The sequence below is a fragment of the Scyliorhinus torazame genome, chromosome 11, assembly GCF_047496885.1.
Source record: "Scyliorhinus torazame isolate Kashiwa2021f chromosome 11, sScyTor2.1, whole genome shotgun sequence".
Classification (NCBI taxonomy): domain Eukaryota; kingdom Metazoa; phylum Chordata; class Chondrichthyes; order Carcharhiniformes; family Scyliorhinidae; genus Scyliorhinus; species Scyliorhinus torazame.
This window is the reverse complement of record NC_092717.1, coordinates 113,153,260-113,170,748: the sequence shown is the minus strand read 5'-3', so window position 1 is coordinate 113,170,748 and position 17,489 is coordinate 113,153,260. Positions and strand designations below refer to the sequence as shown.

The 17,489-nt window shown below is 51.8% G+C and overlaps 1 protein-coding gene across 1 annotated transcript in view; it reads left to right on the top strand.

Moving 5' to 3' along the window:
* Nucleotides 1–12,755: 12,755 nt before the first annotated feature.
* The window catches only part of mcmdc2 (minichromosome maintenance domain containing 2), a 204,277-nt gene continuing 199,543 nt past the window's right edge, over nt 12,756–17,489 (top strand). The window contains exon 1 of the mRNA XM_072467634.1: nt 12,756–12,902. Within this exon, the coding sequence (XP_072323735.1) occupies nt 12,803–12,902 (100 nt within the window). The 5' untranslated portion in view covers nt 12,756–12,802. The remainder of the gene's footprint in view (nt 12,903–17,489) is intronic.

Sequence of the window (17,489 nt, the reverse complement as noted above, 5' to 3'; positions counted from 1 at the left end):
GCATGGTTCGCCGGACTCCCTGCACATCTCGGGCACCTGTCCTCCACCCCAAAAAACTTACTCATCCTTGCTGCCGTTATGTGCGCCCGATGCACCATCTTAAACTGAATTAAGCTGAGCCTGGCACATGAGGAGGAGGAGTTCACCCTGCCCACCCTGCTGCCCCCTCCTCTATCATCCACTTCCTAATCATGGCCACATTGGCCGCCTAATAATAGCTGTAGACGTTCGGCAGAGCCAGTCCTCCCCCCCCGCCCCGCCCTGCCCCGGCTACGCTCCAAGAAAGCCCTTTTAACACGCGGGGCTTTATTCGCCCACACATCTCGTAACAATCCTATTCACCTGTTTAAAAAAGGACTTGGGGATGAAAATGGGGAGGCACTGAAAGACGAAGAGGAGCCTGGGGAGAACCGTCATCTTCACAGTCTGGACCCGCCCCGCCAGGGAAAGCGGAGTATATCCCATCTTTTAAACTCTCCCTCCATCTGCTCCACGAGCCGGGTTAAGTTGAGCCTGTGCAGGGCATCCCAGCTCCTGGCCACTTGTACCCCCAAGGACCAAAAGCTCCTCTCCACTATCTTGAGCGGGAGCTCCCTCAGTCTCTCCACCAGGCCCCTAGCATGGGCTACGAACAGCTCACTCTTCCCCACGTTCAATTTATACCCCGAGAAGCTCCCAAAGACCCTCAGGATCCACATGACCTCCCCCATCCCCCTAGCGGGTCCGAAATGTACAGCAACAGGTCATCCGCATAGAGGGAGACCTGGTGTTCCTCCCCCCCGCACACCAGCCCCCTCCAATCCCTTGAAGTCCTGAGTGCAATGGCTAACGGCTCAATTGCCAGGGCAAACAGCAATGGGGACAGGGGACACCCCTGCCTCGTTCCGCGGTGCAGCCTGAAATACTCCGACCTTTGCCGGTTCGTGGACACACTCGCTACAGGCGCCTGATACAGCAGCTTGACCCACTCTTTGAATCCCTCCCCGAATCCAAACCTACCTAACGCCTCCCACAAATACTCCCACTCCACCCTGTCAAAGGCCTTCTCCACGTCCATTGCAGCCACCACTTCCGCATCCCCCCCCCCCCCCCCCCCCCACCCTCCGAGGGCATCAATATAATATTCAGGAGCCTCCTCACATTCGTGTTCAGCTGCCTGCCCTTAACGAAACCCGTCTGGTCCTCCCCAATCACTCCCGGGACACAGTCCTCTATTCTGGTGGCCAGAGTTTTTGCCAACAGTTTGGCGTCTACATTCAGGCAGATATCGGCCTGTAGGACCCACACTGAAGCGGGTCCTTCTCCTTCTTCAAGATAAGCGAAATCAATGCCTGCGACATCGTGGGGGTGGGGGGGGGGGTCACTCTCTCCTTTGCCTCCTTGAAGGTTCTTAGCAGGAGCGGGCTCAGTAGCTCCGAGAACGTCTTACAAAATTCTACAGGGAAGCCGTCCGGACCCGGGGCCTTGCCCGACTGCATGTTTGCCAGCCCCCTACCTCCTCCAACTCAATTGGGGCTCCCAATCCCTCCACCCGCTCCACTTCCACCCTCGGGAACCTCAACCGGTCCATAAACTGCCTCATCCCTTCCTCCTCCCCAGGGGGTTCCGACTCGTATAACTTCCCGTAGAACTCCCTGAAGACTTCATTGACCCTCTCTGGGCTCAGCACCATGTTGCCCTCCTTATCCCGCACTCCCCCAATCTCTCTAGCCGCCTCCCTCTTGCGCAGTTGGTGCGCCAGCATCCTACTCGCCTTCTCCCCATACTCGTGGACTGCCCCTTTCACTTTCCTTAACTGTGCCTCCGCCTTCCCCGTGGTCAGCAAATCGAACTCCGCCTGAAGTTTCCAGCGTTCGTTCAGCAGCCCCCCTCTGGGGCCTCCGCATATCTCCTGTCTACCTGGAGTATCTCTCCCACCAGCCTCTCCCTCTCCTTCTTCTCTCTGTGGAACCTAATGGAGATTAACTCTCCCCTAACGACCGCCTTCAAAGCCTCCCACGCCACTGCCACCGTTACCTCCCGTGTCATTCGCTCCCACATAGTTCTCAATACTCCTCCCTATCTGCCCACACACCTCCTCATCCGGCAGCAGCCCCACATCCAGTCTCCAGAGAGGGCGCTGACCCCGCTCCGCCCCCAGCCGCAGGTCCACCCAGTGCGGGGCATGGTCTGAGACCGCAATTGCCGAGTATTCAACCCCCTCCACCCTCGGGATCAGTGCCCTTCTCAACACAAAGAAGTCTATCCGTGAATAGACTTTATGGACGTGCGAGAAAAAGGAGAACTCCTTCGCCCTTGGACGCGCAAACCTCCACGGGTCCACACCTCCCAACTGGCCCATGAACTCCCACAGGGCCCTGGCCGCCGCCGGCCTCTTTCCCGACCTGGACTTGGAATGGTCCAAAATCGGATCCAAGACCGTATTAAAGTCCCCTCCCATAATCAGGTTACTTGACTCCAAGTCCGGGAGCCTACCCAACACATGCCTCATGAAGTCCGCATCGTCCAAGTTTGGGGCATACGTATTAACTAGTACCACCCGGGCCCCCTGCAGCTTCCCACTCACCATTATGTACCTGCCCCCCTTGTCCGCCACGATAATCCCCGCCTCAAATGCCACTCGTTTACTAACCAAAATTGCCACCCCTCTGATCTTTGAGTCTTCCCCGAGTGAAACACCTGTCCCACCCATCCTTTCCTTAGCCTCGTCTGGTCCGCGAGTTTTAAGTGCGTCTCTTGCAACATGGCCACGTCCGCCTTCAACCCCTTTAAATGCGAGAAACGCGGGACCTAGCTGAGGTCTGTCGCTTTGCACATCTTGCATGGGAAGTGCTGGTTGTCACTGTACGCTGAGGTATGGCTATATGGATTGAAACAGTTCAGATCTGGTATCATGATTTGTTATGTTGTAGGTGTAACATAAGCCGCCTCCTTGTGGTGCACTTGACAAAGGAAGGTTCAGACGTTGAGATAACTTCAACACGTTTATTAAAGTATTTACACTTCTATGACTCGGGTTCGACACTACTGCTAATCCGACTATAGCTACCCAGACTGACTAACCAGCTTACGCAATCCACGTGGTGGGTGTAATATTGAATCAACCCTGTGTCTGTTCTCACTGACTGTCTCCACCGGAAAGAAGCAGATCATGTGTGTGGTGTCCTTTATATATGAGTTGGTGTAATGCCCCCCTGTGGTCGTGTCACCTCCTTGTGTATCGTGAATGTCTATTGGTCGTGTCCTATCTACTTGATCTATTGGTTGAGTGTGTGTGTGATGTTTCTTGTGCTCCCTCTAGTGTCTAGCTAGCTTACATGTATTTACATTGATGCACATCACCACATCACCCCCCTTTTTAATATGTCACATATTTTCTGCACACTTTTGAGAAAATTGAACAAAGAACAGATAGATAAGGTAAGGTATATACAAGTCATGGGAACAGTGATTAAACAATAAGTCCAAATCATTCGTGTGAGTCCAAAACCATCAATCATCATGGTCAAATGTCTCTCTTGGTTATGAACGCCATCAACGTCCCTGTGCCACAGGAACCAAGAAGTGGTCAAATCACTTTGCTGTCTGATTTGGAGTCCCTTTCTTTTTCCGATGTTTGTGATGATGCTGTCGGATGGCATCTTGTGGCTGATAAGGTGTTGATGTTGAAGAGGTACCATCAACAGTATCATTCGAGGTCATGGATGTGCCATATGTTGAAGTTGGATAAGACTGTACATACTGGTTCTGGCCACATGCTGTGCTGGAAGGGTGATCCTGCTGAGAAGCGTTGAAACTTGTTGAATTGGAAACAGAATTGCTGCTCGCATAAATACCTGGTGTTGGTGTGAAACCTAGAACCTTGCATCTGATAGGAATATGCCATCTGGCCAGGCTGGGGTGCAGCAAATCCTGGGCTGTAACTAAGGCATCCAGTCTGTAGTGCAGATTGTGTTTGCGGTAGTCCTCCTTCGGTCTTGATTCTATTAGTGGGCAATCCGTAGTGCAGGCCTGTTTGAGAATACGCTGCATAGACTGCTGGCTGCTGCATGTCTGAATACTGGGTTTGTCCCACATGAGCTTTCATTGGCTGCACTGCTGGTGTGGAAAAAATGTGTGGATATAGCTGTGGTGAATATTGGTGTATTCCCCTTGGACTGCAGCCGCTGCTTGTTATTACTGACCCAGTGTAATTGTTAAATGATCCATCTCCTGCCGTTGTGGCATCTGCTGTCACCCTGAGCGTGCCATCACTGAGGTTGTGGCACTCCCTGTCTGGAGAAAAGTCCGGCTTACGTGAATCAGAGTCAGCGTTTGGTTGCTCCCCATCTGGAGTTTGAACTGTTTTAACTGAGTCAGTGTTGGTTTGTTGATGCTCCCCGTCCGGAGTCTTAGCAGGTTCACTGGAGTTAGCTGAGATTTCTTGAAGCTGCACGTCTGGACATGCAGGAATACATTGACTTGTGGAGAGGTTCGAGCGAATGAGGGTGGAAGTATCGTGGTGTCACCGGAGTCACCAGTGGTCTCACAATGATTGTCGAGTGCCTCTGTACACACTAGCTGAGGTCTGTCACTTTGTACATCTTGCATGGGAAGTGGGATGCTGTCGTCACTCGTCTCACATACCGTGGGTAGATCCTCAGTAGCTGCTTGTTGTTCACTTGGGTTGGGTAAATTGTCAGAGTCTTCATCTGGTGGCGCAAACAATGTGGGTGGACTGTCATTGTCTTGCTGTTGTCCTGCATTTGGGCTTGGACTGTCATTGTCACTTTGTTCTTCACTGTAGCATGATAGACCGTCATGGTCGTCCTGCTGTGCACTGGAGCGTGGTAGACTGTCATAGTCTTCTTGCTGTTTACTTGAGCATGGCAGACTTGCATCGTCATCTGCTAGTTGGTCAGAGGAGGTTGCTAGACCATCATGGTCTTGTCCGGCAAAGACTGTGCGTCGGAGTCTTGTGTTACTTCTATCGTGGAGGCTGTCCACGAGCTCGCTGCGGAGGCTTGTGACACTGGAGTCACGTCTAGTGTGTGCAAGGACTGCGCTCTGGAGTCTTGCATTTCTGGAATTGTGTAGTCTGTCCACGAGCTTGCTGTGGAGGCTTGTGACACTGGAGTCACTTCTTGTTCATGCAAGGACTGCGGTGTGGAGTCTTGCGTGTCTTCGTTCGTAGAGTCGGGAACCCTGAGCGGTGCGTGGACCACGCTCTGTGTGGCAGCAGGCCGCTCTCTGTGGGCTTGTACTGCTCTCTGTCTCTTGATTTCAGGCTGCAGCATCATCCTGCACTCACGAGTTGGGATGTCATATCTGCTGGGCTGAAGATCCTCAAATCCGAAGAACGAATCCGCGTCTGCATCGGATTCAATACGGGGGTCGCCAATGTGCAACACATCTAGTTGCGGTTCGGATTTGGTACTAGGGTAGCCTCCCAAGGTGAAAGGTTTGTCTGAGTTGTGTCTTCTAGGACCATATCATCACTGTTTGCGTCGGAGCTGGCATTGGGCTCGCGAGGTCCAGAGAAAATGTAAAGGTCGGTATCGAATTATTCAAGGTCGTAATCATCGGTTTGGGCATAGGTAACTGCTTGTTGCAGGGTTCTTCGGAGGTTAATTTCATTCCCTGGTTCAATTTGAGGCATTGTGCTGTCATTCCAGGTGAAGCAAGGTTGTTTTACAGCTTTAAAAGATTTTTTCATTGACTTGGGACGTTTCCCCTTTAAATTGGCGTGGTCCGAGGCCTCTGATGTCATGGTGCATGTGACGTAGCGCGTAGGAAGCGATTGCGCATGCGCAGATCGCTGTTCCTTTACTGATGGCCGTTTTCGTGATTGCGCATGCGCGGCATCTTGCGCATGCGCAAACAGACCTTCCCGTTCTGCGCGCTTCCCATGCAACTGTGCAAGTGCGGACCCTTTAGAAAGATGGCCGCCGATCAAAACTGTTCTCTGTTCCAGGATCTCGGCATTGTGGTGAGTACTGGCGCTTCTCTTATCTTTTCTTGCTGGTTGGAGTGTGTTTTCCTCACAGTATTTGCCACATTTGTCCAGGACTGCCTGGAAGTCGCTCCTGTTTTGCCCCTTGGAGAACTTGAATTTTTTTAAGATATCTTCTGCTCCGGCACCGGTGATGGTGAGGAGAAGCTCTGTTTTTTCAGGATCGGCCACTTCTTCTAGTTCGGCTGCCACCAGGAAGATTTCAAACTTTTGCCGGAATGCCTGCCAGTTTTTGCGGAGATCGCCGTGGCACTGGAGCCGCTGCGGAACCCGAGTCTCGAACATCTTACCTGGGTATTTTTGCTGGTTGTCACTGTACACTGAGATATGGCTATATGGATTGAAACAGTTCAGTCCTGGTCCCATGATTTGTTATGTTGTAGGTGTAACATAAGCGGCTTCCTTGTGGTGCACTTGACAAAGGAAGGTTCAGATGTCGAGATAACTTCAACACGTTTATTAAACTATTTACACTTCTATTACTCGGGTTCAACACTACTGCTAATCCTACTATAGCTACCCAGACTGACTAACCAGCTTACGCAATTCATGTGGTGGGTGTAATATTGAATCAACCCTGTGTCTGTTCTCACTGACTGTCTCCACCGGAAAGAGGCAGATCATGTGTGTGGTGTCCTTTATATATGGGTTGGTGTAATGTCCCCCTGTGGTCGTGTCACCTCCTTGTGTATCGTGAATGTCTATTGGTCGTGTCCTATCTACTTGATCTATTGGTTGAGTGTGTGTGTGATGTCTCTTGTGCTCCCTCTAGCGTCTAGCTAGCCTACATGTATTTACATTGATGCACTTCACCACACTCTTGACCGGCCCATTCAGGCTCCTCACGTTCCACGTGATCAGCCTGTTCGAGGGGTTGGCCTTCCCCCCCCCCCCATCCTGCCGACTAACCATCTCCCTTTGTCGGCCAGTCACGTGCCCCCGCCTCCTGATTCCAGCCCTCCCCTCGGCGGCCCCCCAGCCCGACTCTCCATCCATACCCCTCACCTGGCTCCCCTTCAGTCAATACAGCAGCACCCCTTCCACCCCAACCCCCACCCCCCTGCCAAGCATCCGCTTAGCTCTGATTTCCCCCCCACTATACTTCCGTGAGTCAGCTCACCCATGCTGACCCCGGCCGCTCCAGCCCCTATATGCCGACCCTAAACATGTTGCCTCCTTTGGGCCACCCATCTCCCCCCCCCCGCAGGGTAGGGGGGCAAGTGCCAACCGGGACCTTCCCGTGTGCCGGACATCCCGTCCCGGGCATTTCCCGCCCCTAAAACCAAACCCCTCAAAAACATAACAAACAACAAAACCACCGACCAAACTGGAGCAGACAAGCAAATAATCTTATGCTTTACCCGGCATCTTACCCCTGGTCCACCCCCACCCGCACATTTCACCCCCATACAACTGTCCCTTAGTTCAGGTCCAGCTTCTCATGCCTGATGAACGACCACGCCTCATCTGGCGTATCAAAGTAATGGTGCCTGTCCTGGTATGTTACCCAGAGTCTCGCCGGATGGAGGAGCCCAAACTTCACCCCTTTGCTGTGGAGGACCGCCTTAGCCCAGTTGAACCCCGCACGCCTCCTCGTCAACTCAGCTCCCAAGTCCTGGTAGATGCAGATCTCGCCATTCTCCCACTTACTGCTCCGCTCTTTCTTCGCCCACCGCAGGACTCGCTCCTGGTCTGTCAAACGATGAAAGCGTACCACCATCGCCCTCGGTGGCTCGTTCACCCTCGGCTTTCTGGCGAGGACCCTGTGCGCCCCATCCAGCTCCAAGGGCCGCGGGAAGGCCTCCGCGCCGATCAGCGTCCCCAACATCGTGGTCACGTACGTGTTCGCGTCCGCCCCCTCCGATCCTTCGGAAAGGCCCAGGATCCGCAGATTATGGCTCCGAGACCTGTACTCAAGGTTATCTAGCCTCTCTTGCCATCTCTTATGTAGCGCCTCTTGCGCCTCCACCTTCACTGCCAGGCCCAGGATCTCGTCTTCATTCTCCGCTACCTTCCTCCTCGCCTCCTTGATCTCCTTCTCCTGCGCCTTCTGGGCCACCACAATCTTCTCCATGGAGGCCAACATCTCCGTTTTAAGCTCCATAAAGCAGCTTTTTAAGAATTCTTGTTGTTCTTTGGCCCACTGGCCCCACACCTCCCGATCGTCTCCGGCCACCATTTTGTTTCCCCAGACCTTCTCTACCTTCTTCCCCGCGTTTGCACGTCTGCCGGTCTCACTCCTTGTTCTCTCCATGCAGCCCCGGGGGGAACCTCTCCCACACCCGTTCCCACACCGGTCTCAGCCTCCAAATGCCACCGCCGTCTCGTTCAGCGGCCCGAAATACAGACCTCGGCGGGAGCTGCCGTGAACGCGCGACCTAGCAGGTCATGGCCGCCGCCGGAAGTCGTTTGCCCTCCTTTCTTTTGATATCTATATTCTGATGCTCAGAGTCGCCAGGTATCAAATGATACCACCACAAGGTTCAACCGGCTATCGATCAAAGAGCCAAACACCAGTTAGTTAGTTCAAGGTCAAGGGTACTTTATTTACACACAATTAGTCATGCAACATAAACACTACTAGTTAACTACACCTATCGACTAAGACAACCTGTACTTAACTTCAGGCACTCGGCTTAGGTCAGAGGAACAGTGGCCGCTGTTCGATTCTGGATCTATCGAGTCTGGAGAAGTAATGCTGCTCAGCTAGGCTCATCCATCTGGTAGCGAGCGTTGAACTTGGACTTGCTTCTGGTGGTGCTGCAATTGGAGATGGTCGTAGCCGGGGCGCCAGGTCCAAGAGAGGACGAACATATGGCGGACTCTCTTCTTATGCTTGAGGGTTTTCGCGCTTTTGGGCGGTCCTTCAGTTTGGACCCCACTAAGTGGGTGATCCCCGATCACTATGTTCGATTTCTAACCAATAAATGGGCGGGTGCCTGGATGGCTGGGTGTGTCCCAAGTGGTCACTGACCCTCTTGTTTACGCTTCCCTAGAACGGGAGTGGCACCGAAATGTCTGGGACTGTACCGGGGGTCGCTCAAGTACCAGTCCTTTGTCTTGGTGGAGATGGGCCATCAAATGCTAATCGGCCTATCAAAATGCTAATTGGTCGGAGTTTCGATACCGTCTGGACTCCTTGCTTGCAAATATACATTTCAGGCTCTGAGCCTACCTGAATCTTGCTTTGTCCATTTTACCCGCTATGCTTTGCGAGTTTCTCTGTTCCTGGTTGTAAGTGGCCATCCCAGGTGGCTACACATGGATCTACCAAAACTCCTTAATCCAGCAAAGGCTCCAGAAACAACTTGTATTGCAGAAGATTCAGTTGCAGCTATTCCAGAAGATACAGAAACAACTATGACAGCAAGGGATCCAGAAACATCTATTCGCTTGGCCGAGACCACTAGCAAAAATTATACTCTAGGTGCACAGGCAGATGAGTATGGACCGTACCAACTTCTTCATGGATGATGGTACTAAAGCTAAGAAGAAAAGGAGAAGGAAAGCGCTAATTCTTCAAAAAAGAAGGAAGGGTCAGAGAGGAGTCAAGGACACAGTCTGTCGGCCGGGTAGCAGCCACGACAGTGAAGACGTAAGCATCGGCAATAAGACCAATATACAAGAACACATACGGTGTAGGAAGCATCATTTCAAAAGGCTGAAAGAGTTGGTGACTCAAAAGGCCAGATTGGAAAGCGGTCTTTCAAAAAATGAAACTGGATCACAAATTCATTCAATGCTCAGGAGACCAACAAGAAGATATTGTTAACCTGAAAGATTGAACGTGTAATGAATGGTGTACAGGGACACGTTTGAAATTGTTATGCATATCATGTCTTGTAAAGCAGTTATATTTGTTAAAACATTCACATTTCCAAAGGGGGATGTAGTGATATGCATATGCATAGTAATGTATATAGTTAAATATACAAACTCCGACCAGCAGGTGGCGACAGGGATCCACTATGTGACTCCAGAGATCGGGCAGTTGGTAGTAAGTGGCATCAGAGGGCAGTCGCATTAGAAGTAGCTTCAGGAGAATTCACTAACCATTACCGTTTGTATTATAGTTTCTTTAGTTATCTTTCCATGTGTTCATTTTGTCAATACATTACCTTACTAGTAAAGAACTAGATGCTCTGTGTGCATCTTTACAATGCCACAATACAGAACATAACAGGTTGGGGAAGCTGTCCCTCCCGACCAGGTTGTCCAACATCTGGGCCGCACATTCCATCGGGTCCCTGTCCTCAATCCCCTCTGGCAGGCGCACAATCCGTATCTTTTGACCCTGGAAGTGATTCTCCGGGTCCTCGACCTTCCTCTTTAGGCTTCTCTCGGTTGTTATCAACCTTTTCATTTCAGCCTCCAGAACAACAATAATGTGGCTCTGGTCCGTTGACGCCTTCTCAAGCTCCTGGATCGTCTTACCTTGCGCTTCCAACTTCTTCCCCAGACTGTCGATCGCCATCTGCATGGTGACCAATGCCTCTGTCACAGCCACCTTGACCGCCACCAGGATCTCCACCTTTATCGCCTCTCTCATCGCCAACAGTTACTTGGTCAAGAACGTCTTCCATCCACCTCCAGGCGGGCGAGGCCTTTGTTTGAGTCGTCGGTCTCCTTTTCTGTGAGGTGGCCGGGGATCGCTCACCTGGTGGGTCCGCCGTCTCGTCCACCTGCTGTTCTTGTCCTTTCCCCCCGCTCCTGCCATCTCATCAGCTTTCCGAGCTCCGTTTTCTGGCATATTGATGTTCCTCTTCTCTCCCTTTCTTATTGAAGGGTGAAATGAGTCCGAAATTTCAAGCTAAATTCGACTAAAAGTTCCCGGTTGGTAGTGTTCTGGAGGAGAGACACCTGATGTGCGACTGCTTAGCACATCCGCCACCGGAAGTCGTGAGCCCCTTTTCAAGGGCAAGGTGGACCAGCCTCTCAGCCCTCAGGAAAAACTCAACCTTCCCATACATATGAGAGGTGGCCACAATAGCCAAGGGGCCGACGACCCTGGTCATTGCGCGAACGCGCACCTCTATGGTGACAGTGGGGTGAGTGTAGCACTTAACCCCCAGTTTCCGGGTTAGCAACCGGAAGGGTGGCGGGACTGCTGGTGTAGTGGAGGTCGAAGAGGCCACCCCCCCCCCCCCCCCGCATAGCTGACTCTGAACTGCCCCGGTATCAAAGCAAGTGCCACACCCATCCCAAAAGTGGGCTTTGTCGTGACAGAGTAGATTGGAAAATAGGCAAGGATGGGGTTAGGGAAAGAGCGGGGTGGAACAATGTACTCTCTCTCTCTCGAGGACGGTATGCAGAGGAACATGGACAGGAATGGAAGAGAGAGCAAGGGACACAGCAGAAGTATAGCGGCGCAGGAGGGTGGGGCACTGTGGATGAATTGGTGCCTGAGGTGGGAGACTCCTGTGCAGCTGTAGGGTGGGAGGATAGGTGAGCACAAGCAGATCTTCAACCCACGAGAAGGCCCAGCAAAACAGTCTGTGAAGTAGACACTGGTTTGCGAGGTCTTCAGCCCATGTAGGGCTCAGCAAAAAACAGTCTGTGTTCCTACCCAAGAACGACCACCCAATGGACTTCGACATCCTCTCAGCAAACACACTGTCGACTGAGTCCCCTTGTCCCAGAACAAGCACACCTAATGGAATAAGGAAGGATTCATCCTTGCTAAAGCAGATGGCAATGTTAGGGAGAGCCGGGTCGGGCCGAGCATCGCCCTCAGCCCAGGAGGGCCCCAGCAAACAAGCAGTTCAAAGGGTTATACTCGCACCTCAGAGTCGCCTTCAGGGGCTGGTTTAGCACAGGGCTAAATAGCGGGCTTTTAAAGCAGACCAAAGCAGGCCAGCAGCGCGGTTGAATTCCCGTACCAGCCTCCCCGAACAGGCGCCAGAATGTGGCAACTAGGGGCTTTTCACAGTAACTTCATTTGAAGCCTACTTGTGACAATAAGCGATTTTCATTTCATTTCATTTTTCATTTCCTTTTCTTTTTCCTTCCCTCACCTCTCCTTCCTCCAGGCAGCTCAGCAACAACCAACCCTGGGATCAAGCAGCAAACTGAGCAACAGCAACAGAGAGCAGCAGCAGCCACTCTCCATCACAGCAACAATCTCACAACTCCAAATCCTGCGCTGGTTGTTAATGCCCCTTAGTGTCCAAAAAAAGGTTAGCTGAGGTAATTGGTTTACAGGGATAGGGTAGAGCGCGTACCTAGGTAGTGTACTCTTTCCGAGGGTCGGTGCAGACTCGATGGGCCGAATGGCCTCCTTCTGCATTGCACTGATTCTACGAATCTCTGGAGGATCTCACTGTATGTCGGCTGTCGGTGCAGCCAGCCACTGTCATCTCCTCATTTGTTATCGCCTTTTGGCAAGGAGTCAACAGCGTCAAAAGTTAAAGAAGAAAATGACGATGTGGGGGAGTACCCATGCTTAATTTTGGAGAAGCGATTATAACTGTTCCTTACGTGGTAGATGAGACTGCTGCATGTCACTGACTGCAAAACCAGAATGACTCATCTTTATGAGTAGTTATGTTGATTTGACAGTTGGTGCACAAATCAACGCAGTTCTATTTGTTTGGACAGGTGCCTCTGACTGGGCTGTAATAATATCCACGCGCGCACTCTGGGCCCACGCGCGGGGGAATCAGCTACGCCTGCGCGCCAGCAGCTCGTGGGGCGTTCGCAACTGCCGTTCTCCGGCGCGCGGGGGGCCGGAGCTCTTTTCGCGGCTGTTTACGGTGCTGCAGCCGTCTTCGGCTCAATCCCGCAGATTGAGGTTAGAGGGGTTGCGTTCAAATGGCAGCTGAGGACCTGGCTCTGAAGGAGTTGGCCTTGGTTTACTTGGACAGGACGGGAGGGCTGCACAAATTTATCAGCGACTGTATTCGCTATAATGGTAATTTTTAAAGGAATAATATCTGTAATTATTCATTCAGAATTGTATTTATGGACTGGTATAAACGGTTTTTATGTTATAAGAAATGGCAACAACACGAATACCCCGAAGTCATTGCAATGTTATCACAGCAGAGATCATCGTACGTAAACATTCCTTGCAACCCGTCTGTAGTCCAAATATTGATCACTTAGATATCAAATACATAGAAATCAATATTTACATGACCACCATGTATTCACAGAATAGAGAGAGCTGAAGAAGCCGTCCCCCACCACTCCCCCGGAAATGATCCCCGGTTCCTTAATCATGACATGCGACCAGTCTTGGCCAGCTCTCTTTTTCTAGTGCCCCCCCCCCCCCCCCCCCACCCGTGACCTGGGCCTGCACCTCCACTCTCACCCCCCTTTCCCGGGACTCAAAGCTAGGTCGAAAGCAAGGCAGTTTTGTCCTGCGCAAATGTTTTTTCTTTAAAATAAGTTTGCCTTCACTGTTGGTGCTGTTCCTGCTGCCTTCCCAGCCCGTGTCCTCACACAAACCCGGTCTGCCTCGGCTGGAGCGGTGAAGTAGAATTCCTTCCCCGGAAGGTTCCCCACAGTTTGGCATACCGAACCGCACCCCACTCTGGTACAGGGCTAACTTGACTCTGTTAAATTCAGCGGGGCGCTTGGCCGGGTCTGCCCCAATGTCCTGATAGACTCAGATTGAGTGGCCCTCCTGTCATGATATGCAAACATGCAACCAATGAACACTCAGAATAGGACACAACCAGTGGGCAGTCAGGACACTCAGGTGGCATCACCATAAGGGGTATCACCATGGCATAAACACTATAAAAGTGATGAGGCACTCACACCCTGCCTCTTTCCACAGACAGACATCTAGAAAGTTAGACAGGGTTGATCAGCAGCATTACACTCCAGCACATGGCTTAGAGCAAGCTGGTACAGTTGGACTGAGTTACTACAGTTAGATTAGCAGAGAGTCGAACTCATTTGCGAACTGTGTTAATAGTTCAATAAACACGTTGAACTCATTTCAGAGTCTGGAGCATCCTTTAGTTAAGACTGCATCAAGTAGCTGCCTGTGTTATCCGAAGCAGCACAACACAAGAGCAATTGTTGAAAATCAAGCACATGACCCTGCCAGTCGCGATTGAAACGTGTACTGTGAATGAGCACTCTAAAAATCGCTATTCACAGTACAAAACGGCAGAAAGTGAAAAACAAGCCTCCCACGAGGTGGAGAGTATTCAGGCCATCTCCCGGATGCAGCGCCTCCACATTGACGAAAGCGGCCATTTTGTGTACACTTCCCGGGGCCCGATGCATGCGCAATGCGATCGAGAATATGAAGCGGCCGAAAACCGCACTGCGCAGGTGCAGACGTCCAAGAACCACACCGCGCATGCGCAACGACGCACTGAGCATCATGACGCCGATGTCATGATGTGTGCGAACTGCAGCACCGCCCCTTTTTTTTTTAAACTGCCCTGCAAGAGGCAAACGCTGTTTAAACTCTGGGAACCCAAACCACTATGCAGCCCTGTGCAGATCTGCACCACCAGTCAGGAGCCAGTGTTCCCAATTCCGACAGCGGTGCATCAGAAGTGTGCTACACCGAATGCATGACTGATTCAGGCAGTGCGACGGATCCAGATGATGAATACCTGGACAACACTTACCGAGTGGGCATTATTACGAAGTGCGAATACGCTACACCGGACACATCGCGAGTCCAATCAATCCTGGCCGTGGATTCCGAGGACGAATGGCATGCAGTGATGAAGGTCAACCACTGCCCCATCCAGTTCAACCTGGACACAGGTGCCTCCACCAATCTGATTTCGCAGGTGGACTTCAAGAGAATCAAAAAGCCCCCCACAATCCTTCCAGCTGCCTGCAAACTCTTGGACGACAATGGAAACGCGATCAAGGCCCTGGAGTCCTGCCATCTGCAGGTGTCTAACCGACACACAAGCAAGCTTACGCTTCGAGATTGTTAAACCAGACAGGGCGTCCCTGCTAGGTGCGCACGCCTGCAAGCAACTGAACCTCATTCAAAGGGTCTACACCACAACGCTGTCCCATTCGGATCTTCAAGCCAACATCGACAACATCCTAACTCACTACCCAGATGTATTTAGAGGGATGGGCACGCTGCCGTACGAGTACATGATTCTACTGTGGCCTGATGCCAAGCCAGTGGTCCACGCACCACTACGTGTCCCTGCTCCACTGAGAGAGCGCCTGAAGGCAGAGCTCATGAGTCTACAACAAAAAGGCATCATCTCCAAGGTCACTGAACCAACCAACTGGGTCAGCTGAATGGTGTGCATGACGAAGCCTTTGGGGACCTACGCATCTGCATTGACCCCCAAGGATCTAAACAACAACATTATGCCGGAACATTACCCCATCCCGAAGACGGAAGAAATCATGAGTGAGATGGCACACGCGCGCCTCTTCACAAAATTAGACGCATCCCAAGGATTTTGGCAAATCCAACTTGAAGAATCCAGCAGAAGCCTCTGCACCTTCAAGGTGCCTTTTGGCAGATTCTGCTACAACCGAATGCCATTTGGCATCATCTTGGCATCAGAGATTTTCCATCGCATCATGGAACAGATGATGGAGGGAATAGAAGGGGTTTGTGTCTACGTTGACGATATCATAATCTGGTCCACAACCCCAGAGGAACATGTGCCGTGACTCAAGAAAGTATTCCGACACATACATGAACATGGCCTCAAGCTAAACAGTCCAAGTGCTGTTTTGGGACATCCACGCCGAAGTTCCTGGGCGATCAGATTTCGCAACACGGTGTGCGCCCGGACACAGACAAAATTAAAGCCATCTAGGCAATGAAAGCCCCCGAGGAAAGGAAGGCATACTGTGCTTCCAGGGAATGGTCAATTTCCTTGTCAAGTGCATCCCGAATTTGGCCATACACACCACGGCCCTACATAACCTGGTGAAAAAAATCAACCGCCTTTGAGTGGAAGGCGGAGCACCGAACGCAGTGGCTGGAGCTGAAAGCCAAGCTCATTACTGCACCCGTCCTTGCATTCTTTGACCCAGACCGAGAGACCAAGATATCCACAGATGCGAGTCAGGATGGCATTGGGGCGGTGTTACTTCAAAGAGATGACACGTCATCCTGGTACCAGTAGCATACGCGTCACGGGCAATGACATCCACTGAGACCAGATATGCGCAGATTGAGAAGGAGTGTTTAGGTCTTCTCACTGGCATCCTCAAATTTCATGATTATGTCTACGGCTTGCCAACATTTACTGTTGAGACGGATCATAGGCCTCTGGTCCACATCATCCAAAAGGACCTGAACGACAAGACACCTCATTTGCAGAGAATTCTGCTCAAACTCCAGAGGTATTATTTCAATTTGGTGTACACACCTGACAAGGAGCTCAGCATCGCCGATACATTGTCCCGCTCCGTCAACTCACCCAGTGAACCACTGGAGCTCATCCAGCACATTGAATTACAGGTACAACTGTGTGCAAACACTCTCCCGGCAACAGATGAGAAGATCGTTCTCATCCGGGAAGAGACGGCCAAAGGCCCCCTGTTGCAGCGAGTCATCTACAACCTCAGCAATGGCTGGCAGAAAGGGCAATGCCCTCAATTCTACAACATCAAGGACGACCTGACGCTGATCGATGGCATCCTGCTCAAGCTGGACAGGATAGTCATCCCGCTACGTCTCCAGAGCTTGGTGCTGCAGCAGATTCATGAGGGACACCTGGGCGTAGAAAAGTGCAGGCGCAGGCCCGGTAAGCTGTCTACTGGCCCGGCATCAACCAGGACATCACGGACATGATCCTGAACTGCGAAACCTGTCAGAGGTTCCAACCAGCGCAGAGCAAGGAGACGCTCCAACTACATGACCTAGAGACCACTCCGTGGTCCAAGGTTGGCATTGACCTATCCCACGCGAATGGTCGCGACTATATCTTCATCATCGATTACGTTTTGAACAATCCTGAGGTGCTGAAGCTGCCAGACCTCACCTCACGGACCGTCATCAAAGCGTGTAAAGAGACATTCTCACGGCATGGCATCCCGAACACCGTCATGAGCGACAATGGCCCGTGCTTCCACAGTTAAGAATGGTCCATGTTTGCCAAGAGCTACAATTTCAGGCATGTCACCTCCAGTCCGCACTGACTGCAGTCCAATGGCAAAGTCGAAAAAGGGGTGCACATCGTTAAGCAGCTCATCCATAAGGTCTCAGACTCCGCTTCCGACATACACCTTGCACTACTTGCATACCTGGTGACTCCCTTGTCCACTGGCATGTCGCCAGCTCAACTGCTGATGAACAGGGACCTGCGGACAACGCTTCCAGCCATACACCTGCCCAACCTTGATCACCTCCCGGTGCTGTAGAAGATGCAACAGCTTCGCGACAGCCAGAAGCAGGGCTATGATGCACATGCCACCGATTTGGAAGTGCTAACCCCGGCAGACACGGTCAGGATCAGGATACTGGATGGTGGGTGGTCTGCTCATGCTGTCGTTGTTCGACAGGCTGCGCCCAGATCCTATGTCGTACATATGGCTG